We start from the raw sequence: 26,398 nt of genomic DNA, 5'->3' as shown, positions 1-26,398 counted from the left end.
CCAATGTCATTCTTGTCACAATAGAGTATTTCATCACTTGATATATCATGTTCTAATGCTACTCAGAGCAGGTCTTAATGTCACCAAGTATTATAAAGCCAGACCCCTGTGATGACTTTGTCTGTACTAGGGCTCCCACCACTTCTACCACCAGTAGAATTGTCCTGGTTTTATCAACAGTAAGAAATAGTTGTCAAAATACCCAGTCTAACCACAGCCTAAAGGGAGAATCTGCCTAAGTATTTATTGATTTTCTCTAGATTTGATGCTCATGATTGGATGATGCAAGATTCACAGGGTAATGAAATGTCATCTCTGTAAATTAAATTAGAAAGAGAGATCTGTAGCTTCTATGTTTTGTCATGTAAGGATGGTATCATGTCTTTCTTTAAGTGCAGCTAGTCACAAATGTACCTCACTATAGCTGTCTGTGTTATAAAATCTTCCAGCTGGGGAAACTCTATCCCCCATTGCTTCTTACTTCTTTAGAATATTAATAAACTAATTCTGGGTTTTGACAGATAAAAAGTACAGATACAGTCCATTTCTTTTCTGGAATAGGTTGGAAAAATTACTACATTTTGAAAAAAGTAAGTATAGGACTGGTGGTAGGATGCACTAAATTAGTTGCAGTGAAGAAGTAAAGGGAGATCATATCAACATTTGAAGGTCTAATTTGAGGGTCTGTTAAAGTTTGAAAAAGGGGGAGTGGATTCAGTGGTATTGTAAATAAGGTGACATTTCATCCTCTGGTCTTTAGGGGAACTTAAAAGTTAATATTGTATTCCATTGTGTTATTGATTAGATCATAGGCATTGCTTCAGATTTGCCATATTTACATCCTCTGAAACTGCTGTTTGGCTGGAGGCAGTTTTCTGTAAGGCTGGGTTACAGTGCAGTGGTTCAGAAAGCCAATGTTAGTTTCGGAAGATGATCAGTACAATGGAAAAAGCTAGAAATTTAGGCTCTGATCCTGTAATTGATAGTGCGTGAGTGGACTGTGCATGTGCAAGGCACCATTTAAATCAGTGTGCAGGCAGACGCATTATCAGGTGCAGTATTGGAACTTCCTTTTTTTTTAATTAATCCTTTTCTGTGAGAAACAAATTATGCAGAAAACCCTAAAACTGTGAAATACATATATATATGAAATCCACACTTCTAAATTCTGTATCTCCAAATAAAGATTAAAAAGAAAAGAAACACTGGGCCAGAAGTTGCCCTAAATTATGTTCATGTAGTTCTACACTTTTGGCCTCCCGGTGCGTTTGTGTTTTTCTCAGGCAGCAAAGTTTGTGGCTATTTAGGAACCTTTTTGTTTTCATTAAACTGTTCAGTTCCTCTCCTCTACTCACTTCTCAAGTATTGTTTTCTAATATATATTGTATTCATTTATTGTCATATTTGTATTAAGTAGCACCTGGAGGCACCCGTGGTACTAAGCTTTATATAAACATACAGTAGGAGATAGTCCCTGCCCTGAAGATCTTACAGACAAAATAGACAATTCAGATAAAGGGTGGTAAGGGAAATAGAGACACAGAGAAGTAAATGACTTGTCCAAGGTCATACAGTGACAGAACCAGACAAAGAACCCTGATCTCCAAACCCCTGATCAGTGCCCTAGCTACTGGGCCATACTGTTCCTTAAATGTAATTAATCTAGATTTATATTAATTTTTCTGATTATGTGAATTTTATTCTAGGGATAACAATACACAGCAACCAAAGCAAAATAATGAACCTAACCAGAATAACGCTATAAATAATCAGGTAAGACAATGTATGATCGTACTCTCTCCTGTTGAATAAATTTCACTGATGACTAAGTTACAGTACTTTAGAAATCATGGTGCATTTTTGGACTTCTGTGTGGTCTGACTTTGTGATATAATAGATTAGAGCCATACGAATATCATAGGGCATTTGAAGGGATTTACACCATTTTACTCAGGATTTAGGCCTATTTTATTATTGTTTAGGTTAGGATGAGAGATTCTACCACCCACTGGCCTCATGATCCTCCATTCAGCAAAGGGAAGCTGGGCAACACTCAGTAGTGCTCTTAGTACTGACCAGAGGTGCTTCCTTCTCACAGGAACTGAACATCAGTCTGCAGAGCTCTTTGCTAGCCCAAATAATGCTGGACCTAAACTGTGATCCACATAGAGCAATTGCCAAGCCAGCCCATAGGTCCATTTCTGGCAAAAATAAATAAGAAATGCTAAGCAAATATGAAGAATTTGCAGAGAAAATGAAAAAAAAGCACTGAAACTTTCATGGATTTTAAAATTAGGGAATAAAGCAAAATACTAGAAGTGTGACCTTGCTAAAGAAACCTCTTTAAAAATAAACTAAATTAATAGGAAAGTATGTTTGGAACACACAGTTTTGTTTTCTCTTTTCCATCTCCCTGGCACACTATCCATTAAAAAAAAAAAAAAAAGCTGGTGTCATTTTGAAATGTTTGTGTTGTTTTATAGTCATGATGTTGAGAACTTGCCCCGAATGCCTTTAAGTTTTGTGTCTGCTGTCTTCAGTGTTTTCCCCAAATCCCTCTCTATTCTTTTCTTTATTCCTGTTTTTTGTCTTTTCTCTCATTCTAATTTCTCTTTCCTTTTTCTGTGTTCAGTTCTCTCGTTATTTAATAGTAAATTGTTTATAGAGCTTTGCAAATATTAACTTTTTACTTCTCATAACACTCCAGTGCAGTATTTAAGTGAGTGTAATCCCATTTTACAAATAGAGAAACTGAGCCATGGAGAAGGTTAAGTAAGTTGCCCAGCATCACTCAGGAAATCTGGGGTAGATGTCAGAATAGAACCCAGATTTCCTGGCTCCCAATCCTGTGGTCACGCCACAGGCCCCTACTCCTCATACTTCTCACACAAAGGCTTTTAATCTCTTCAATTCCATGCTTTTCATTTCCCAGACATCCTTCTGCTGCCCCTTCTGATAATTTTTTCAAAGTGCCTTGGGGATGAGCAGATAATCTGACCCCGACATACATACGTATTTTCCCTGTAGATCAGCATGAAAATGGCAGACTGCCACTTTCTAATGGCAATTGCTACACACTCAGTCATAAAGTAATAGTTTGTAGAGGAGAAAGAAAGTTCTGGAGCTGAAGCACAGTAGATCTGGCTCCTATTCCCAGCAGTGCCACAATCTTTGTGTGAGACCCTGGGCCTCAGTTTTCTCATCTGTATAATAGCGATGATAATGCTTTCCTACCTCACAGGAAATTTGAGAGGTTTGATAAATTATTTGCAAAGTGCTTTGAGATCCTTAGATACTTCTATAGAAATTCAAAGTATTATTAAATGCTAAACTCTTAAAACTGAAAAGGATTTGTCATAATTTTTGAAGTATTTTGTCAAAAAATGGTATTAAGTATTCTGCTATTTTTGACAAATGTATATAGTGTTCTCAGTTAAAGATTTACAATAGTATATTTATAATTTTATTTATTAATAATTAATAATTAGCCACATGTGTTTTTTCAAAGATATGTCTAGTGTTAATGGGTTTTTTGTAACTTCTTTTTATTTCATACTTGTTGCTCTCTTTTCCAGCCTGCAACAACCAATTCTGGAATTTTTACAATATCGCATTTTCCTGCTCCAAGGTTTGTAATTTTAAATTTTTTTACTGTATTTTTTAAAAATGTGTTCATTGCATTATCATCGCAAACAAAGGGCGTAAAGCGGCTAGTAAATCCGGCAGACTCCTAGCTCTCTTCTCTAGTGGCTTTTGTACAGTGTTTTGTACATTGTAAAATAGGCAATATTTAGTGTTTATATATTTGCAGAGAAGTTTTCAAAAATCTTTTCTTGTCGTCATTCTGAAGTCACACAATGCTATCTCAAGATGGCCCTATACTAGAGAGACATTTTTCTTCATTAAGAAGCAAATCCAGCCTGCTATCAAGGATGCATAGATAACAGCACCAGTGTTTCTGTTATGCAAGGTGGGGAGCTGATGACATGGGCCCATGTAGGGAATGTGCATCTCCTGGACTGTGCCATGTGTAGCTCCCTGTGAACTTCCTGTAATAGAACACTAAACTGTATTATACTATTCCACTGCTAAGTGGCATTGTTTGTAAAATATCTTATTTAAATAAACCTCGGACCATTGTCAGAGCATTAAAGGATCTTGTGATGAACGTATCTGGTATGTATTAGCAAGCTCTGTAGTCAGTCCATATCTAGTACAGGAACATGACACTTTCTGCATAGCAAAATAGAGACTGGAATGTTCAAAAGATAACCTGACCCAAGGATCCTCACAGGGGAAAGAGAACACGCTGCAGAGGTTACTCAAGCCATTGGAGTGGCTGCTGAACTTTTCTGTGGCCTGGAGGGAAAGTGGGAAGGATTCCTGCCCACTGTGCATCTGGTATGTGCCCAGCCCAGCTACCTGGGCCATCCTACTCGTATTTCCATTAGCCTAATTCTCTGAGTGGTCTTAAATGACTGACTCATCACATCAATGCATTCTTTCGCAGTCTGGGTAGCTACAAAACACTTCTGTTACTGACTCTTATTCCTTAATACCTTACTGTGTTATAGCCGTCCTCGAGGATACGTCATCAAAGAACTGTCATCCAGAGTTTTCTGTAATTGTGGGAATTGTTTGCTCAACACTAAATGCATGTGGATGTACAAATTCCCTTGCAAGTTGTAATTTGTTTAAATGCCTTACAAACCAAACTAGAGGCTGCAGACTGATTATTGTGGTAGGTGTCTGATATTAGCCTTATGAAAGATGAAATCATATGCAGCCACCTCAGCATTCAAAAGAAGTGCAAAAATAAACAGAGTTCTTGAGAAAAAAAATGAGCAACTGTTTTTAAAAAGCATTTGAGGTAATATTGTAGGGGGCGGGAATGCTGAAGCAGTACTGTTTAAAAACCTCTCAAAACGTTCCTCTTCCATCTTTACATATCAGTATATTAATATCTTCATTGGTGCTAAATGCTTTTTACTGGTTTCTACAGTAGAGAATTATGAAATATTGTTGTATCTTCAGCCTTATATCAGTCACAAATGCTGCCATTGACAACCTCTTCGGAATGAGAATGTACATGGCTGCATCATTGTGGAGAAAAATGTACCATCAAATTTTCTGAAATTTCCAGTAGAAAGTTGGTCCTGAAATAACACACAATTCCAGAAAAGAAAACGTTAATAACTACAATGTGGGGCCTGCTTCCACTGAAGTTAATAAAAGAATTGGTTCCATATCTAAGCTCAAGATACTCCAGCTTTTTGGATTATTATCACTTATAGCAGACAAAGTGTACTTAGTACTTCAGAAACCAAGATGCAATCAAAGACCTTAGGTCTGAAGTATTTCTCTGTGCCTATGTTACAACTCTTATCTTTTGTTTGTCTTTTCTATTTAGATGGTAAGCTTTTCAGGGAAGAGACTGTCTCTTATTATGTGTATGTGCAGTGTCTAGCACAATGGGGCTGCGATTTCACAAAGCCTGTTAAGTGCTACCATAATATTAATAGTAAATAATTACTAACATTAAAAATATTTTAAAATGGGAGATTCAACACCTTTGTAACAGGCACTTGAGAAATAACATGGATAGGTAGATTTCCTGATACTAATGATCTTTCTCAGCTCCTGAAATATGGTATCAAACATGCACTAAAAGTATTTTTCACTCTTTAGGCAGCCAATACAAAATCAGTTTCCTGCAGCTCCTTCAAGATCTCATCAGCGACCACCTGTCCCGCCCAGACCTGTTGTCTGAAAGCCATTTTTAGGAGTCCTCACAAATTCAGACAAATGCCTTGAGTAAACTGAAAGAAAATGTGGCAAAGGTAAATTAATGACGTATTTTAGAATTGTTATTTTTTTCTTTGTTATATGAAAGTCTCAATCTTGCAGTCCTAGGAGTCAGAACTACCTTTGAAACATAATAGACTGTTTCATCAGAAAAGGCATGATGCTGAGGGGAGATGAACACCTACCATTCAACTTCAGTGGAAGTTACAGGTGCCCAGCTCCGCCCAGGCCTTTTTTATCAGAAGGCATAAGAGCCCAACTCTTACCTATAATATGTACAAATAATCATCTCTTCCACAACCTAGACTTTGAGGCACAGCACAAAACTAGCAGCCAGGGAGAGGGGGAGTTTAAGATGGATTTAACTCACCTTCCTAATCCTAAGCCTCTCTGAGGCTCTTGTGTAACTCAGGCAGCTCTGGAGGCCTAAGTTACAACTTCATTGGGCTGTCTGGTGGGAAGCGGCACTGCCTAGCATCTCTGCAGGACCACTGTGCTGGAGCCCTACCTCACCACTCTTTTATGCTAGGGTCTGTGAAGAGATCCTTGGGAGGCAGCATTACGGCTGTCTTCTGAGTGCCTCAGAACCAAGGCTTTTAGGGCTCTTTTATGCCACTTCAGTCCTTTTACACAATGTCCTGGGGCTGGAGCAGTGGTGATACTTATTAGCAATATTACATTTAAACTCAACTATTACAAATAAACAAAAGAATTCTGGTGAAGAGAATATGGGTATAAATAATGAATGTAGCCTCAGCAATAATTTTTACTTTATTACACATATCCTTGTGTACTACCTTATTTACTATACATTTCAGGAAAAAGACTAGCTGCTTAACTACATATTAAATGTTTACTGGTAATGACAATCTGAGATTTCTAGGAATACATCAGCTCTGAAATGAACACATTATAGTCTTGTAGTTCTAAATGTGACACTATCAGCAAGGAGTTTTAATTTAAAAGAAAATAACTAAAATTGCACAGAGTTTGGCAAAATGGACAACTAATGGAATGAGGGCATGGCGAATCTATTACATATATCCAGGGTGAAAACACAGTGGAAAAAGAGAAAATGTTAAAGGTGATTCAAAGTGATAGGAATGATAAAATAAAATTAACCAAAGGACACTTCAGGCTAAATATCAGGAAGATTTCCCAGTTGTGGGCCATATCCCTCCCTCCTGAGTCTGTGTGAGACACCTAAGGTGAAGGAAAGCTCCGTAAGAACTGAGTTTGTTCTGTTCTTCTCAGAGGAATTTCCAATAAGGCTGGTGGGGAAACAATGTACATTTCTCTGATCCCTTTCCCCTCCCAACATGGATCTCACTGCTACCTGAGCTGCTTTCTGTGCTCACTCACGCCTCCCTAGGGAAGGGAGCACTATAGCAAAGACATTCTTTCACATAGAATGGTGAGATCTATGACTGTTGGGCCAGCTTCATGTGTGAATCTTGGGGGCATAAACTAACATCCTAAAATCTATTAACTTATGGATTTGTCTCCCAAAGGAACAGTGGAAACCCCTTTATTGTCATTTTACAATTGAACCAGACAATGAAACAGAAAATATACTGTAGAAAAACAAAACTCAGCACTGACAAGGAGATGGATTAGATGACCTAAGTCTCTTCCATTTGTAATTTCTCAGTCTGTGGAAGGCAACCATTATTTTTAGTTATATTAAATGTGTGCCCATTGTTAACCTATTGCTTATTGTTTTAATAATAATAGTATGACATGCTGGCAGTATCTTAGTACAAGTTGTTAATGTTAGCATATTTAATAGTATCTTTATTTTTTGAATATAAGAAATATAAAAGTTGTCAATTTTGTACTCTAGTAGTGTATATACATCAGGAATCAGTAAATCATTTGCACTGGTACTTCTGATACGGAAAAAAATGTTTACTGAAAACTAGCATTGTAATTTATTTCAAACTAAGTCTGGATAAAAACTGATGGTTTATACCTATATTGGTTGTAATAGCATTCACACATCTAATTTATTATGGAAATACTATCCAGTGTTTCAAGGAGCATTTTGTTATTCCCACCTTGTTAAGTGAATTGACTCAAGCAATAGAGTCAGAGTGTATCTCTTAGAATTTCAGTAACCTCCATATTAAACAAAAATAAAAATGTATCCTATTATCCATGTACATTAATAAAATAGTGTATGAAGTAAAATAGAAGTATACTTTTAAAATCACAGAAGGAAATGTTTGTTCTTGGTTTTGTTTTAAAAGTATTAAAGTTCTGTGAAAGTGTGTTTTTTCTGTCAAAATACCTAGGGATGCACATTTTGCATGGATAAAATCACTATATATGGGCTCCAACCAAAATCCTTCACCCAAAGACTACAAATGTATTGTTCAAGATACTCTGTGGTACTGACAGAAGAATTTTTCTCTATAGCATCTTATTTTAAGTGCTTGAGTATTGTAAATCAATACTTGTGAAACATGTAACATTAAAAAGTAAAAATATTTACATATCTATAATTTTCTGAGTATATGTAGGTACTTTTTTTTTACAATGGGCAAATATATTCTAATTGCAACAACTTCTGGAAAATGAATTAATGGTAAGATAATTTATTTAAGAGCATTTGTTTGAAAATATGTCTCCAAGATATATAACAATGTTTCACAGAATTTTTTTTTTTTTTACTGAAGTGGTTAAGAAAAAGGTGCAGTAGGGGGACCACTACTGCCATCTACCTGTGGTAATTCACAAATGAAATAAATGACTTTGGTATTAACCCACTTAATTTAGGAGATTTTCTATGTCCTAATAAGGAGAGGATGGAAACCACTCAAAATAGTTAAATCCCAAGCAGACTGCAAAGAGCTACAAAAGGATCTCTCAAAACTGGGTGACTGGGCAACAAAATGGCAGATGAAATTCAGTGCTGATAAATGCAAAGTAATGCACATTGGAAAACATAAAATTATGGTGTCTAAATTAGCTGTTACCACTCAAGAAAGAGATCTTGGAGTCATTTTGGATAGTTCTCTGAAACCATCTACTCAATGTGCTACAGCAGTCAAAAAGGCAAACAGAATGTTGGGAATCGTTAAGAAAGGGATAGGCAATAAGATATAGAAGCAATATATTTTCTATAAATCCATGCTATGCCCACATCTTGAATACTGCGTGCAGATGTGGTAGCCCCATTTTGAAAAAGATATATTGGAATTGGAAAAGGTTCAGAAAAGGGCAACAAAAATTATTAGTAAAAAGAAAAGGAAAACTTGTGGCACCTTAGAGACTAACAAATTTATCTGAGCATAAGCTTTCGTGAGCTACAGCTCACTTCATCGGATGTAGCTCACGAAAGCTTATGCTCAAATAAATTTGCTAGTCTCTAAGGTGCCACAAGTCCTCCTTTTCTTTTTGTGGATACAGACTAACACGGCTGCTACTCTGAAACCTGTCAAAAATGATTAGGGGTATGGAATGGCTTCCATGTGAGGAAAGCTGAATAATACTGGGACTTTTCAGCTTGGAAAAGAGGCAACTAAGGGGGGATATGATTGAGGTCTATAAAATCATGACTGGTGCTGAGAAAGTAAATAAGGAAGTGTTGTTTACTCCTCCTCATAACACAAGAACTAAAGATCACCAAATGAAATTAATAGGCAGCAGGTTTAAAACAAACAAAAGGAAGTATTTTTTCACACAACACACAGTCAACCTGTGGAACTCTTTGTCAGAGGATCTTGTGAAGGCCAAGACTATAACAGGGCTAAAAAAAGAACTAGATAAATTCATGGAGGATAGGTCCATCAATGGCTATTACCCAGGATGGCCAGGGATGGCGCTCCTACCCTCTCTTTGTCAGAAGCTTGGAATCAGCAACAGAGGATGGATCACTTTATGATTACCTGTTCTGTTCATTCCCTCTGGGGCACCTGGCACTGGCCACTGTTGGAAGCCAGGATACTGGGCTAGATGGACCTTTGGGATGACCCACTGTGGCCATACTTTTGTTAACTTCAGTCAAGTTCTAATGTAAACTAGAATACGCCTAAAAACATTTAACTCATTTTTTTGGAGACTGACTAGATCTCAGGTTTTAAAAACATGTGGACAATAATTTCACCACTTATACTATCCGTGAAAATACTGTACTTGGTATTTTGTAGACATAGTAACATTATATGCATCTATTCATTGTAGAGGCCACATAGTGAGTCAATCTGACTAAGCAGAGGAGGGCAGTTAGGTCTGGTCACTTCTGATTTTGGCTCTGCAGACATTTTGGGATCTTAACCAAGGGCCCAGATCCTGCAAGCTAACCCGACTAACGCAGTCCCCTATCCCCACAGTTTCACCCACACGAGTGGAGCTCCATGTCTGTGCAGGGCTCCATCAACACAGCTAAGTTTGCGGGCTCGGGATCCATGTCAGGTAAGGCAAAACCTGCTCTCAGTCTGATAAGTAGCCTCATTCACTTCAGGAAGACTACAAAGGTCAATCCGTAATGTGGATCTCTCTGTACTTGGTTTCCACCCCCTTTGGCTCACCATAGCGGTTTCACCAGGGTGTTCTGAGAAGCAGTGTGAGACGTAAAGTGCTGGGGAAGCACTGAAAGGTTTGCCAGGAAGCTCCCATTGCACGGCAAGGGCTATTTTCGCCTCCAGCTGCACAAACCAAGGAGACCGATCGATGGAAAGGAGACCTTCATACAGCTGAAAAATCCAACAGCGGCCGGGTCTGGGAGATGGGGCAGCCCGCGAGGCCAGGCTGGGCCACCTGCCGGCAGGGCAGCCGCTTCCCCACTGGGCCCCTGCAGCCCCGAGACTCCCCCCAAGCGCCCCCCAGGCGGGGGCGTTTCACCCCCGTTCTTCCCCACGGCCTTGAACGGGGAGCAGAGGGACGAGAACCCCGCACAGGCGCAGCGGCCTCCCGAATGTCTGCACGGGCATGACGATAGGCCCAACCCCGGCCCATGGGATGGGAAACTGGCGACACTGCGCGTGCGCATCTAGGCAACACACTTGCAAGCGCGCATGCGTGTTTTTGAAAGGGCGGCATGCCAGGCGCTGACAACGGCACGCGCAAGGGGCCGCGCGCCACTCCGAGTCTTCGCCTCCCGACACGGAGCCGCTCGCTGTCAGTTGCCCCGCCCCGATGGAGGCTGCCGGGACCCGGCGGCTGGGCGTGTGCATCTTGTGCGGGCTGCCGGCAGCGGGCAAGTCCACTCTGGCGCGGGCGCTGAAACACAGCCTGCAACGCCGCGGGGACCCAGGCTGCGACTGCGCCCTCCTGACCTACGATGATCTCATTCCGCAGGAGGCCTTCAGCCAACCAGAGACAGAAGTGGGGCTCGTAGAACAACACCCATTGGTCAGTACAGATTTTGCCCTTCCTATTGGTTAGCGTAGATTGACCTCCCCTTTATTGGCCAGCGCTGCTCTGCGCAGCCCTGGAACCTTTTCAGTGCTAACTGCGCTGGCCGCGGGCAGTTACCTGCCACGCCCCTCCTCGGGCTTGAGCGAGTGGCGGCACGTGCGCTGGCCTTGCTCCACTCAGGGCGGGCTGTGTCCCAGGCACTGCCCCTCCCCACTGCTGAGGGCGGAGCTGACCCGCCCCTCCCCAGTGTGAGGGCAGAGCTGACCCCGCCTCGTGGCCGGGCACTGCCTCTCCCCAGTGCTGAGGGCGGAGCTGACCCCGCCTCGTGACCGGGTACTGCCCCCCCCAGTGCTGAGGGCGGAGCTGACCCGCCCCCCCAGTGCTGAGGGCGGAGCTGACCCGCCCCCCCAGTGCTGAGGGCGGAGCTGACCCGCCCCCCCAGTGCTGAGGGCGGAGCTGACCCCGCCTCGTGGCCGGGCACTGCCCCTCCCCAGTGCTGAGGGCAGAGCTGACCCCACCGTGGCCGGGCACTGCCCCGCCCAGTGCTGAGGGCGGAGCTGACCCCGCCTCGTGACCGGGTACTGCCCCCCCAGTGCTGAGGGCGGAGCTGACCCCCCCCCCCCAGTGCTGAGGGCGGAGCTGACCCCGCCTCGTGACCGGGCACTGCCCCCCCCAGTGCTGAGGGCGGAGCTGACCCCCCCCAGTGCTGAGGGCAGAGCTGACCCCGCCTCGTGACCGGGCACTGCCCCCCCCCAGTGCTGAGGGCGGAGCTGACCCGCCCCCCCAGTGCTGAGGGCAGAGCTGACCCCGCCTCGTGGCCGGGCACTGCCCCCTCCCCAGTGCTGAGGGCGGAGCTGACCCCACCGTGGCCGGGCACTGCCCCCTCCCCAGTGCTGAGGGCGGAGCTGACCCGCCCCTCCCCAGTGCTGAGGGCGGAGCTGACCCCGCCTCGTGACCGGGCACTGCCCCCCCCAGTGCTGAGGGCGGAGCTGACCCCACCGTGGCCGGGCACTACCCTTCCCCAGTGCTGAGGGCGGAGCTGACCCGCCCCTCCCCAGTGCTGAGGGCAGGGTTGCCTCCCTATATGGTCCCTCCTCGTCTTCCCCCAAATGCAGACTGTATCCCAGGGACTGCTCCTTCTGTACTGTCTAAGGCAGTGTTATTTTCAACCCACAAGTGCCACTTTGTGGGCACTCCCCCTCTTCTTCCTCAGAAGGCCACTTGTTCTTCCTGATACCTCTGAGCTCAACGTGGGTGACACACGCACGAGGCCATTGTGTCTGTTCCCATCCCACAGCTGAGCCTGGGAATTTCTGCCCCAACTAGGGGGGGTTTCTTCTGGGGAAAGCTAGTGGGGAAGGTGACCCAAGGGCAGAGCTTTAAAAGTGGTCCTACCCTCCCCCAGCAAAGGCCAAATCCTGAGAGAGGCCGAGCATATGCAATTTATGTTGAGATCAAAGGACATTGTGAGCACGTGGCACAGGCCCTGCAGCCCAATACCATCTCTTTGTTCAGCTCTTCACTTCTGACCATTTCTCGCATTTCCACTCTGTTTTGCCTCTCTTTCTGCCTTTCCCTGCAGAGTACACCCAGACCCCAACTGCTATGGGAGGGGACGATAATCAATTACTTTAGACACAGAGGGACCACAATTGTCCCTGCCTAGCAGCTCTCATTTTAGCTAAGTGTTTATTTCCTAAACACAAGAGCAAAGAAATTCAGTGGTAATGTCAAAATTCTACCCAAACCTCACTCTGGAGTCTAAATATTGAGGTATGAGCCAGTGTTAAATCTGCTGCCATATGTTAATAATGAGTGAATTAAAGACAGCAACAAGAGGCCTCCTTCCTTTGAAGTACATGAAAATGTTGCCATGTAGGTATGGTCCCAAGTTCTCTGGCTGAAGAGCTTGTATCCAAACTGAAATAGATATAACACCTGACAACTGCACACCGTTCAAGCACAAAGACATAAAAATGTGTGAGGCGATCAACCTTTGGGCATTGATTCAGCAATGCAATTAAGCACATGCTTAAATCATTATTAAGCAAACACATGTTAGCATATGCCTGATGTTAAACATGTGTTTAACATGTTGAACATGCCTGATATTAAACATGTGCTAAATAAGGGCTTTTGCCACAAAGGTGGCCATCGGGGAGGAAAAGTGATAGACTTATATGGAATTGGAAGGCTATGGTGTGGGTAGTAGGCAGCATGAAAGAAAGTGGAAGGCTGAAGAAGAAAGGAGTCACAAGAACCGTCATAAGGGAGAACTGGAAGGAACATGAGAAGCGTAGGGGGCGGGAGTTAGTATTTGTTAAATTAAACGTTAATATTAAATGTGAAATACTTTGTTTTTTTCATAGCTGTCTTGCTGGAAATTGTACCGACATGAACTGTTAAAGTACCTTGAACACTTCTTACATGCTCTTATTAATGGAGATCATTTATGTGCTCCAACAAACAGAACTGAAGCAACATGGAAAAGTTTTGTTTCCTGTTTCAAAGAACAAGGATTAATATCTTCAGAAATACATGATGCCAAATCTTGTCATTACGTAATAAATACGACCACTTCCAGACCATTGTATTTTGTTTTGGATGACAACTTTTATTATCAAAGCATGAGATATGAAGTGTACCAGCTAGCTCGCAAATGTAATTTTTTTTGTCCTTTACATGCATTAATTCCAGGTTTTATAGCAAAATAATTATTCTGCAGATTCAGTGAACTTTAACTGCTTAGTCCATTTTGGAAGTTATTTAATGGTAAAATAAATTTTAAATTGCTAAAATATTTAAAAATAAAGCACAAGCTCGGACTAGTTTCTCTGCCTTATAGGCAACTTCTAGTTTAGGTAAAATTTTTCTATTTCTCACACACATAGTTTTCAGAAAGCATTACTTTAGCAGTTTAAAATTACTATTTTCTTCAAAGCAAATATTTTGTGAAATTCTTTTAGATTCACTGGGCTTCTGCCAGTTATTTTTAGACTGTCCACTTGAGTCCTGTTTACAGAGGAATTGTCTGAGAAGTCAGCCATTACCTGATGAGACCATATGTCTAATGGCAAGAAAAATAGAAGTACCAAATCCTGAGAAAAACACGTGGGAACAAAATAGCCTAATTCTGAAAAGTGTTGAATGCACTTCAGAAGATAAGTATGTTGTGATATTAAAGTTCTCCTTTATATACTTTGCTTTCATAGAGAGGCAAATAGCAATTTTCATGCACTACGTATGTGCAGTATGTTGTACACACTCTGTAGAGCTATTTCTGGAAGCCAGGGAATTAATATAAATGCACATAGAAAATATTTTAAAACTTGAGCCAATAGTGGTTCTACAGCAGGCTTAAAAGGATGCTTGTGCCTATTTTTAACAAGGTTCTACACATGCATGCAAAAAATGCTTCTGCACAGTCTTCTTAAGCTTTGTTTTTGTTTATATTTTTGGGAAAACAGCTTTCTAATGAAGATGCTAAAACGCCTTTATTAAGAGCACAGCTAGATTTTAATATTTTTAAAACAATTGTAATTCTCTGCAGATTTCTACAGTGGGGATAGTGTTACAAACAAAAGTGAAAGGAATAAGATGGTGTCCTTTTCCTTACAAAATTATTCATGTTAATTGATTCTTATTAATTTTCCCAAATCACAATCCTTTAAGATATTTTTTCTCCACAAAGCTCTGGACAGACACTGATGGCGCCATAGTTGAGGTCATGTTGAGATTTTCAGTTGAAACAGGGTTTCAATCTCTTTTTTGGGGATGAAAAGCAATGATCATCATAACCAAAATTACATAACTTCTTATTGTGGTTAGGGCCCTACCAACTTCACAGTCCATTTTGGTCAATTTCATGGTCATGGGATTTTAAAAATTGTAAATTTCATGATTTCAGCTATTTAAATCTGAAATTTCAGGGTGTTGTACTTGTAGGGATCCTGACCCAAAAGGGAGTTTTGATTAGGTTGCAATGTTAAGTAGGGGGGATTGCGGTACTGCTACCCTTACTTCTGCACTGCTGCTGCTGGAGGTGCTGCCTTCAGAGAAGGGCAGCTGAAGAGCAGCCCAGCTCTGAAGGCAGAGCCACTGCCAGCACAGAAGTAAGGGTGGCATGGTATGGTATTGCCACCCATGTGGGCGTCGGGTATCGTACGCAGGGGGAGGCTGTGCCTCCCACAACAGCCCACGCTCTGCCCCCAGATCCCCTCCCCACACTCTGCCCTGACCCTGGCTGGCTGGGGCTGGCCGGCCTATTTCCCACAGGGACTCGGGGCAGCTGGCGCTGGGGCCACGCTACCTACCTGGCCCAGGGCTGGGGGTGCTTTGGCTGAGCTGCCAGGCCACTCAGGGCTGGGGGTGGCCAGCTGGGGCTGGGAGCGGCCACCTGGGGCACCAGGGCTGAGGGCACTGTGGCTGCACCACCTGGGGCTCTGGGCTCCTGTGGGGGAGGGGGCAGACAGGGAGGAGGAAAAGAGGGGGCTCAGGCACAAGGCGAGGGGCCGAGGGCTAGCCTCCCCCAATGGCCGGGTCATCTGCTGCCCATGGCCTCCCTTACTTCTGTGCTGCTGCTGGCGGGGCGCTGCCTTTGGAGCTGGGCACCTGGCCAACAGCTGCTGCTCTCCAGCTCCCCAGCTCTGAAGGCAGCGCAGACAGAAGGGTGGCAGTTCCACAACTCTCCTAAAATGACCTGTGGCCTCCCTGCAGCAACTCCCTGTTGAGTCAGGACCCCCAATTTGAGAAACGCTGGTCTCCCCTGTGAAATCTGTAGAGTGTAGGATAAAAGCACACAAAAGACCAGATTTCACGGTGGGAGACCAGATTTCATGGTCCATGACACGTTTTTCATGGCTGTGAATTTGGTAGGGCCCTAATTATGGTACAGATTTGTGACTGACCTTGCCAACACTTATGCATGTGAATAAATGTATCCATGTGAGAAGTTTCACTGAAGTCAAATAAAGTTAAACACTTGAAACTTTAGATAGATATAGATTTAAACAATATCTCTTGGATAGGATCATTTACATAGATATAAAGAACAAAGATATTATCTCAACTAATCATAAATTATTTATTCCAGAAAATTTTATAAAATAAAATGTCAAAAACTGACGTACAACTTTAAGTATCAAAACCTGATTTATACAATTTAATATGTCAAAACCTCTTTACCCTGGCAAATTATACAATTCATTGTGTGCATTTTGAAAAAGTTTGTAAGTCAGTATTTTGGGCTAGAGTTAAGACTGTTGTTAGGAATAAGTATGGTGAGTTTTCAAATGTCAGTACTGCCATTAACTGAATTTTGGAACTGTAATAGTAATAACATATTTATGTAATTTACTTTAAGTGATAGTTGTGATAGTTTCCATAATTTGTAATGTGTATTTTTTGTTGTTGTGATGTTCTTCTTGCCCCCTTGTCTTGTCTAAGATTTACATTATTTACTTTGCAACCTTAACTGAGAATCAGCTGTTTGGGTTTTTTGTGCCATTATATGTTGATTTTACAAAATGAGAGAAAAGGTGTCAATAACATTGTTTTTTAGTTTGCAGGTGATTAATTTGTTGGTTACTGCTTTGGAAAATCCAGTGAAACAAATTGAGGAAAATACTGAGCAAAAGGTAGTACTAATTGTCTTTAAACAAATACCCTCCTGCAGATTATATTGAAAGACTTAATTGCGCATTTTTAGTTATGCTGTTCACCTTGGTGTCTAAAAATGAGAAATTCCCTCCACAGTTCTTGCTTGCAAAAGCACAGAGGAAAAAGACTGTGTACAGAATGAGTTTTCGCTATGAAAAATAGTGACTGTGCCACAAATTCTTAATTAAGTCATCTGGACTGCATTTTAACAAGCTTTGAATATGTTCTACAGTAGTTAAGATAATGCCTCCCACAACTGACTGACTGCATTGGGAGGGAAATCGTATGCTGTCCCCCTTAAAGGGGTGGTACAGATAGTTGTACCGGGGAAAAGCAGAGACACGCCATGAGGTAATGCCATGGTGCATTTTCCATGCTACTCCCAACACAAAACTGTGGCTAAATGCTGTAATCTGCCCCTGAATCATGAATACTTACTTACATACAGTAGGAGAGGGACACACAGAAGCGGGTGAAATTCTAAAGAAACTGAACATTTTTGGATGCATTTCTACTCTTAAATATAACTTTCTCTTGATCTTGGATAGGAAACAGACAGAGCCATTTGTGCAGCTAGTATTCTCCACCAAGCTGATCAGGCTTTCAGACGAATTGTCTCTCAAACAATGAAGGATGTGAAAGGTATGCATGGCATATTCTAACTGTCATTCTCCACGGGTATATAGCTCAACTGGTAACTAACATAAGGCTGAAACTGTGAAATACCCGTACACTGAAATAGTATAAGATTAGACCCTAGGGTCCTGCAAGTAAAACTCGTGTGAAACTTTATTCTCATGAGAAGTCCCACTAAAGTTAGTGTTCACAGGACCCAGGCCTAGTTCTTTGAAACTTAGCAGGCATGTGAAGATAAAACTATAGTTTTATTTTTCTTTTAGATAAAAATATTCTTCCAAGTGAGATGAAGATTCTGGCAGAAGAACTTAATAAGCTTAAAGCAGAGTTTTTGGAAGATTTACGACAAGGGAATCATCAAAAAAATCAATTTTGTCTGCCAAGCGGTGAATTTGTTACAAATGTCATTACTTCATTCCAACAAGTGACTGACAATGTAGCGATGAGGGTTTTTTTTAAATGAGCACACTGTGTTTTCAGTGTAAGGAATGCCAGAAACGTGATAGTGTTTGCCGTCTGCTGAATAAGTTATCTGAGGAAGCCACTGCTGCCATGTGTGAAGGTTGATGTTAATTTATAAATTCATTTCTGTCACAATGTTATGAAACCAAAAAAACATTAACAACTCAGGTGTTTCATTTTTAAGACCAGGCCAACAATAGGAAGAAATGAGTTTTGAAGATGAAAGAGATTTTGGAGCTGTAGTCCCCTGAATTCTAATCTGTGTCTCTTAAAACATCTTTAGTGCAAATCTTTGAACTCCTTCCGTGGCTCCTCCATCCTTAATGTTCTTCGTCCTTGCTTCTGTATTTCCTAGATTTTCCATGTATCCATCTCTCTGTTCCTTTCTCATCTCATATTATCCCAGTTTTTCTTTTTTTCAATGTCACTTACCCTTTTTCCATAGAACAAATAATAGAAGCTCAAATCTTCCTCCCAATCCTTTGTTCTTCCAAAGTATTTATAGCTAGGCAACAATGATGTACATAAGTAGAAAAGATCTGGTCTCAAATGTTGTTTGCGCTCAGTAATTAACATCGTCCTATATTATCAAAGTCATCGTTCCTATTGGGACCGTCATCATCCTGCATAATAATAGCGTGAATCATAGCATCTGTAAAAAATTATAGGAAATTATAAATTGTCTTATTTAATAGTCAGTACACACAGTATTACATTAACTGTATGATGCTAGGTAATATTAATAAAGAGATTGTATTAGGATATCTTTGTTGTACACTTTGACTTTTGTCTTCCACGGCTGTTGTTTGTTATAGTAATGTGGATAACTGATTGCACCTGCTGGGCCTTTCTTTCTAAGTAACACACGGTCAATGTGTATCACATTTGCATGCTCTCTACTCTGCAATATTTGGCAACAGAGATCAAATCAAACCTGCAGCAATGCATCTTCTAGACTTGACACTTGCACTGTGTGGAGAGAAAAATGGTATTCTCTCGCTCCCTGAAAAACAGACAGTGTCTGGCTACTTTAGGTAATTAATAGTAGAGGTAATAAAGTGTTTAATATTAAGCCAGGCAAGATTCAGGCCCTGTAACTAAAAGTTTTCCTGCTGCTTATGCTAGTATAGCTTTCTCTAGCACTATGCTGCTTATCCCCTTGAATCAGAACAGTAATAGAAAAAAAACTTATGCCGCAGTTAGTGCACGCAGCTGGCAGCAGGGAGACTTTTGGTTCTAATCCTTATGCTCTGCTGATTTGGAGCAAGGACTTGAACCTGCCTTTCCCACATCCCAGGTGAATGCCCGAACTACCAGGCTACAGACTCAGTGTCTTTTCCTGGCTCCCCAAATTATTATTTATACGAAGTCGAAGAGCTTCAACAGGGGAGATTGACCCACCCCAGAATATGATCTTGTGGTTAGAGGAACTCTCCTGGGAGGTGCAACATGGATTCAAGTCTCTGCTCCAAGTGTAGCAGAGCAGGGAGTTGACTCTAGGTTTCTTACATCCCATGTTAGTGCATTAATCAACGGGCAGTGCGTTGTTCAGAGGTATGCTGGGGAAGACAAGCGTGCTCATCCTCAGCTGTTTTTTTGTCCAACTTGGTAGATGTGCTCTGGGGAGATGGGTGGGGCAATGCCTAGTTTTGAGAATCCTGCTGGGGTTAGGCATGAGCAAGGGCTCTGAGCAGTTTGTTAGCTCTGGGACATTATCAGGACAGACTGTGTTCTACACGCCTATCCTGTGACAGGGTGAATCTCTGGTGCGAGGTCAGTAAAACTAGACTTCAGCAAAAGCACCAGGAATGACCCCCCCCCCCCATACTGGCAAATAGCTAAAAAGCTGGCAGCTTTACAGATTTTCCAGACAGGTGATCAGTGCAGGGAACATATTAAGAGGCTGAAGAGAAAGTACCAAAAGACCAGCGATAAGAACGGCACCTTGGGCAACTCGCCAGTGGCCCAATGGCATGCTCATTTTATGACGACTTTGACTGGATTCTGGGCACTGCGCCCAGCACGGAGCCAATTGTGCTTCATGACCGCTTGGTCAGCTGGCATGGTGCCCTGTTGACATGGGGACTGATGGGAACCAGCAGCAGGATCCCAGTGACGAGCATTAAGTGACTTCTATTGAAACCAGTCAGATCAGGCTGTGGATCACAATCATTAGCAAATTCTTGGTCCCTATTCAGAAGAGCTGTTTGATTTCTCCGCCCCGTGGAACAGCCTGCTGCCGAACCTTCAGCAAACCCCGTGTAGGCAGAAGCTGTCCCAAAGCCCAGTATGTGTCTGACTCAAATTTAGAGTTTATTATTAAAGTAATGCGAGGGATTTCTGCTCTGAGTAGCAGTGCAAAAATTCTGAGCCCCAGCTACCAGCATGTGACCTCTAATGGCAGATTGTATCACAGTGCCTTGGTGTTCCTCCTTCCCATGTCCCCCACAACACTGAGTTCAAAATGGTGATTTGGAATTTCAGACATTCATAAACAGCTGTAAAGATTATTTTAACTGTAAAGTCACAGATGTTTGCTTGGGTCATTCTTGTTTTCCTTTCAAAAATAAGAAATTTGCCACTCTGTAATCACTCCCCCTGGGTCTATGGAGCTGCTTGTAAACAATGAGCAGTGTGTGTGTGTGTGTGTGTGTGTGTTTGGGAAACAGTATTCTATCTCCAAATCTAGTCCATTTCAGTTAGAGGTACTCCATGCAGTCTGCATGTCACAAAATTATGTCTCCCACATACGAGTGGGGTGTCAGTTTTTCCCCGCAACTATGCTGACTATGGGGTGGAGGAAAGCCATAGACGTTAGTGTGTTTGCATGCAGCAAGGTAAGCCAATGCAGCATCATGTTAATTCCCTCAGATTCTGACCCAATCCTGCTAGCTGACAGCTGCAAACTTTTCCTGAAGCAGGAACTCCAGATAGTCACCTTGCAGGGAAGGGCATATTTTCCAAGCCCCTCTGTGTATCTGACTAGTCCATTCCACTCACAAATGTGCTGTTTGGTTACTATACATTTGAATACTTCAGATGTATACACTGCAGACTTCCCTCCAGCAGCCTGGAATAAAATCTTCCTCCGCCAATAGGGCACCACAAGAACAGTGATGTCTTCCAAAATGTGAAAGGCCTGAAATGACAGAAAAAGCCTTTTGCAGCAAGGGCACTAAACACCCCCGTTCCCCACCTCCCTCCGAATGGCAATTACTTATGAGATTATTATGAAACAGAAAAAGGGTTATAATTTTAAACTTACCATTGTCTATGCACTTCTGTAACTGCGATTAACAAGGTTGTGTCCAGAGGCCTGAAGCATTTCCTTCACACTATTTATTGGTTCACTTTAGAAATGTTACTTTTTTGTCCTTGAGATTCCACAATAATTAATTCTGTGCTCCTCCACTGAGCTAGTTTAGACAATAACCCCCACTGCTCCTCCTATTTCAACCTCCTCAACCTGTACTGCCTGCTGTTCTTCAGGAACTTAATCCCTGGCCCAACGTACCTTCAAGGACTGTTCCAAAATGAAGCGTTTCCATGGTGAAGTTATGGTCAATGTTCTTGAGAGGGCAGACCGGAAGGTCCTTTACCAAAAGAAGAGGGACAAAAGAATGGAACGACGGCCTCCTGACAGGTAGAGGACAAGGTGTCAGCGAGGGAGCAGGCACTTGCAAAGCAGTTCCTGGAGCAGGAATGATGGCTAAGGGAAGAGGACAGTGCTCAATAGAGAGAACTGTTTCAGCAACTCCTGTCCATAATGGTTGCAGGAGTACCATCTCCTGCCACCTCCCCAACACCATATCATGATCACTTGCCATGTACCCTCAGTCCAGCAGTAGTTTTGACAACTCCATGTCAGGGTTGCCCATGCATTCAGGACTCATAAGCAGCTGGGCAGGGCAACGAAAGCCCGTTCAGCCTTCCTTCTTCAACTCCTCTCTGGTAAAACCTCCTCTGCCCCCAAGTGAGGGGGAAACATGGAAAGAAGGGAAAAGAGAATGTGGAGCCAGGGGATATGTAGTGGTCAGGGGATTGTGTCTGGTATTCACTGTTTTGTAATGGCAGCTGGCCTGGGCACCAGGGTGTGAGTGTTGTACTATTTTACGACGTTTACAAATAAGGCATGCTGTGTTTTCCAGAAAAAACACATTCATCTATGCTGAATGTAGATTCCGGAGCAGCAAAAAACTCAGGCATCATGAACTTTTCCTGTACAGCCCACATAGACATACAAATTGTGGTCCACAAGCGCCTGCATAACAGTGAAGTAGTACCCTTGGTGGTTTATGTACTCGTGCTCTTGAGGAGGGCAAACTACATGAGTCCCATCCGTGGGCCCGGCACAGTTAGGAAACCCGATTCTCTCAAAGCCAGCATTTACCTCCGGAATATCTCTAATGTCTGCCACCTTGGGGTTAACCACATGCCTGATTGCCACCATCAGTTTACGCACAGTCAACTGTCTAACCCCAAAGTGGTTGGCAACAGTCCTGTAGCAGCCTGGGGGGAAACCAGCTTCCAGACAGTTTGAGCAACCCTCTTCTGGACCTGCAAGGGTGTTGCTTTATGCTAGAGGGTGGGGCAAGCTGCTCACAAAGCTCCAGAAATGTGGCTTGCTTTATGCAAAAGTTCTGGACCCACTGCTGGACATCCCAGGTCTGCATGACGCTGTGGTCCCACCAGTCTGCTTGTGGCCCTGAGCCAGAAGTGACAGTCTATGTATGGGGCATCAGTGGCTTTACCAATTCTATTGAGCAGCATCTGCCATTGTGAGTCTGCAGTAGCAGGGTAGTCCTCCTCTTCTGCTTCCTCCTCCTCCTGCAGCTCCATTAGGAAATCCAGCAGGTACTTTTGGTGGGACAGAAATCACTGCCAAAATGTCCACCAGCGCCTCGTGGATGCTTTGCCAGTTTCCTGTCACAGGAGTGGAAGCACAAGCAAGAGTAGTTCATCAAAAGATGCTTCTTCCCAGTATCTGGGAGCGCACAAACCAAAATGACTGCTCGGCAGGCTGCTTTGGTGGGCTGTTCAAACGTCCTGTCAAATGCAAGGTGGGCAGTAAAGTATTCCACAGTGCACCATGGTCCTAGGGCTAGAATGGCCACATTTTGGCGGGTGGCATGGTGCTAAGGATTCTGGGATATGGTTAGTCTGACTTGAGTCTGTGTGCTGCTGTGTGAACGACAGAACCCCAGGTTCAAGCACAGGTCAGAAAAGTCTTCATGTAGGGTTAAAAAACAATGTAGATGCTCTCAGTGACTTGTAATGAATGCTTGAAGGTTCATTGAGTTAGAAAGCCTTAAAAAAAGTGATTGGGGCAGTTTCACTATAGGAAGCAATAGCTAAAAGATTATTTTGGTGTTAAATTTCCCTAAACATCTTTATAAATGAATGAAATATCTTTTGGTGGAGGATGAGTGTTGATAAACTTTGGAAGTAGTGAGCTCTAAGGAAAGGTCTGGTTTGTTGCACAGTAGCCGGGTGGCTGGTCTATGCAGAAGGCGCAGCATGGAAGAAGGCACAAAGAGAGAGCTAGAGGTACAGAAGAGGGAGCTAGAGGAAAGGCTAACCAGTGGGCAGGTGTGACTTGCTCATCAACAGCTAGTCTATTGAAAAAGTGTAAACATCAGGGAAGAAAAACAATGTTTAGGAGAAGGGGGATGAAATTAAAGAAAGAAAAACTTAGGTAGAACAACAGAGAACATTCACTAATGGTGAAATTGATTGATCATGGAAATGCTGGAAATACCATCTCTTGAGACATTCAGAACTGAACTAGACATTAGAAAACATTGTTATTTGTAGAATATTCTACAATCTTTCAGTAGCCGTGACTAGATGTCCCTAATAGTGTATAATTCTATTTTCTTATTCAGGAAGATACTTCATTAGCTTTCTTCTTAGAAACATTCAATGAAGGCAACAATTGATTTGTGTTTGAGCGTGGGAAGCACTAGCTTTGATATTGGATAAAAATTTCAAAAGCACCTAAATTATTTAGAAGCCTAAATCCCAATGAAAGTCAATGGGACTTAGGATCCTAGGAGATGTAGGTGCTTTTGAATATTTAACTCTCACCCTGCTCAAGATAGTTTGCCACTAATTTTACACACACTCTGCCATATTATTACTTACTTTCTGAATCACCTTCCATTGGTACATGATAAACATATCCCACGGGACACCTGTGTACCCCTAATGATCTGAGTAGTTAGCCAGTATTTGGGGTCTTGTGGGTTGTTTCTGTTAGGAGGAGAAATTGACAACGGGGTCAGCTGTTTGTTTGATGCAATCCCATTTATTTACAAATATACATAAAATCCTGTTTCCCTGAACACAGTAGGAATCAAACAACCAGAGACATTTTTTTGCTTACAGTGCCAAGCCACTTTCCAGCCAGCACTCTACTCAGAAGCTCTCAGCTTTTTCTCAAGGTCATGCTACAAGTGCTTTTCTGGATCCTTTAATAGTGGTTAGCATGTACAGTATGCAATGTTGATTCTTACTGGCATGTGCTGAGGAAAACACCTGTATCCTTTTCAGCCCACAATAAAAGCACGGTGCCAGTATTTAAGTATGAGTTCCATATAATTACAAAGTGACCTAACACTGATCCTGTTTAATATCTATACCAATGACTCTCCTTGACCATCTTAATGGAAATTTGCCTAGCACAGGATTTACTTACCATAGAACAAATCCTAACAAGGACTTTAAAACCATATTTCTTACACTAGCAGCTAAAACCAAACCCCACCAAGACAGTTGTCAGCATTTAATTTAAACAATCAAAAAGCTAGGCTGGAACTGTATGTGGACTTCTGTAAGACACAATCCCACCCTGAAATATCTTGGGGTAACATTAGACTGAAGCCTCACATACCACTGGCATGTGAAAAATATCCACAACAAAATAAAGATGTGTGTAAACCTCATCCAGAACCTGGCAGGAATGACCTGGACAGCAGATGCAAAAACTTTATGTACCTCTTCACTGGCCCTTGTTTACTCTACCACAAAATACTGCTCACCTGCCTGGACACACCTCTCCCACACATCACTCACTGATTCTCAACTTAACACTTCTATGTGGCTAGTTATGGGCACAGTAAAATCAATATGTGACTGTGGCTTCCCATACTGGTGCACATCCAGCCACCCTAAATTCATTGCAGCATGAGAATTTTTCAAGAGTCCCATCATATTCAAAGGAAGAAGGATCGCCCAAGACATGAAGACCTAAATTGCCAGTCAACCCTATTAAACCTTTTTGGCTTGCAGTGCAAGAGCTTGAAGACTTGGGGTTTTCAGTGGTGAACAAGGTGGAGGGGAGGCAACATCCTGAACAAACAACTCCTCAAGGACTCAACCAAAGAACCTAGTGGCTTTTCCCTCCCATGGAAACTATGGTCCACTTTGAACCACAGCTGCACATCACAGGGTAGATGCACATACCCCCTCCATAAAGGGTACTGAGTGTCAGGGGGGTTTCAGTTTGCATCTGAAGTGGGTATTTTACCCAGGAAAGATTATGCCCACATATATCTGTTAGTCTTTAAGGTGCCACCAGACTCCTTGTTGTTAAAGGGTACTGAGACACAATCCAATTTGTGACTGCGGAAACAGATTTGAAACTATGGAACATCTTGTCAACCATACAGTGTTCCAGGTAATCATGTCCTGGTCATATCTCTGCCATCCATTCTGCAAGTCCTGAAGCAATCAATTGGATTGCCATCATAGACTTGAACATATAACATTGCTGGTGTTAAGTGATAGGAAAGAAGTGGCTTTTTCCCCAGTAAAAGTACATTGCCAATTCTAACGAGAGTATATAAATTGGTTGAATATTAAGAGCTTAAAAGCTTTGAAAGGATTCATTTCCGGGCAACCATTTTCCTATATAAAAATCACTCAAACAGAACTAGGGCAGGGTTCTAGGCAGGTATTGTCTAAGATAGGCACCATTGTAAATGCCATAATTAAGGCTTTATACAGACTTCCATTATAATGCCCTGCTTTCATCTGCCTGCAATGTTCTCATTTAGTTTGCTTTGGAGTTGAAACATTCTATGCTTTGTTTGAGTGCAAAAGCTCCTCAGAAAGGATGAAGTAAATTCATTCAGCAGCTTTTTAGTTACCTAAGTAAGTAATTATATACTACTTATGCTTTTTAAAAAAAATTGAGGTTTTTGCACATGCATTAGTCCAATGCCCAAAATGCTAAATCATTAACTATGGCTAGGTTTTAGGAATAATCTAGATAATAGGAATAATCAAGTAAATCTCTTAAATATGAAGATATGAGTAAGGCTACAATTTTGTCACAGACATCAAGGTGGTCACAAAAATTGTGAATTTTAATAGACAGTAAAATACCCACAGACCCAGTAGCATTATGACCTAATGCCATACCACCATTCAGGTTTGCTACGTCCACCCCTCCGGAGATGGAGATGGAGGAGCA

The 26,398-nt window shown here is 42.3% G+C and overlaps 2 protein-coding genes across 2 annotated transcripts in view; both read left to right on the top strand.

Annotated features, from left to right (window-relative positions):
• The window catches only part of LOC311523252 (disintegrin and metalloproteinase domain-containing protein 9-like), a gene marked incomplete at its 5' end in the record, with an annotated part of 33,254 nt that extends 25,007 nt beyond the window's left edge, over nucleotides 1-8,247 (top strand). Inside the window, 3 exons of the mRNA XM_084633024.1 lie at nucleotides 1,707-1,773; nucleotides 3,576-3,628; nucleotides 5,689-8,247. Coding sequence (XP_084489150.1) covers nucleotides 1,707-1,773; nucleotides 3,576-3,628; nucleotides 5,689-5,770 — 202 coding nt within the window. The 3' untranslated portion in view covers nucleotides 5,771-8,247. The remainder of the gene's footprint in view (nucleotides 1-1,706; nucleotides 1,774-3,575; nucleotides 3,629-5,688) is intronic.
• An 883-nt stretch (nucleotides 8,248-9,130) lies between these two features.
• Nucleotides 9,131-18,666, top strand: PSTK (phosphoseryl-tRNA kinase). The gene is made up of 6 exons (XM_084633271.1): nucleotides 9,131-11,160; nucleotides 13,536-13,827; nucleotides 14,133-14,331; nucleotides 16,727-16,802; nucleotides 17,373-17,466; nucleotides 17,724-18,666. Exons 1-6 carry the CDS (start codon nucleotides 10,945-10,947, stop codon nucleotides 17,921-17,923), a joined length of 1,077 nt encoding a protein of 358 aa, XP_084489397.1. The 5' UTR covers nucleotides 9,131-10,944; the 3' UTR covers nucleotides 17,924-18,666.
• The last annotated feature ends 7,732 nt before the right edge of the window (nucleotides 18,667-26,398 follow it).

This window comes from Lepidochelys olivacea, assembly GCF_965140295.1.
Source record: "Lepidochelys olivacea isolate rLepOli2 genome assembly, chromosome: 7".
NCBI lineage: Eukaryota > Metazoa > Chordata > Testudines > Cheloniidae > Lepidochelys > Lepidochelys olivacea.
This window is presented reverse-complemented; position numbering and strand designations above follow the sequence as displayed.

Coding starts and splice junctions, on each gene's coding strand:
- PSTK (XM_084633271.1), top strand. CDS start 10,945: ATGGAGGCTGCCGGGACCCGGCGGCTGGGCGTGTGCATCTTGTGCGGG. Junction 11,161..13,535: donor TCGTAGAACAACACCCATTG/GTCAGTACAGAT, acceptor TTTTTTTCATAG/CTGTCTTGCTGGAAATTGTA. Junction 14,332..16,726: donor GAATGCACTTCAGAAGATAA/GTATGTTGTGAT, acceptor ATTGTTTTTTAG/TTTGCAGGTGATTAATTTGT.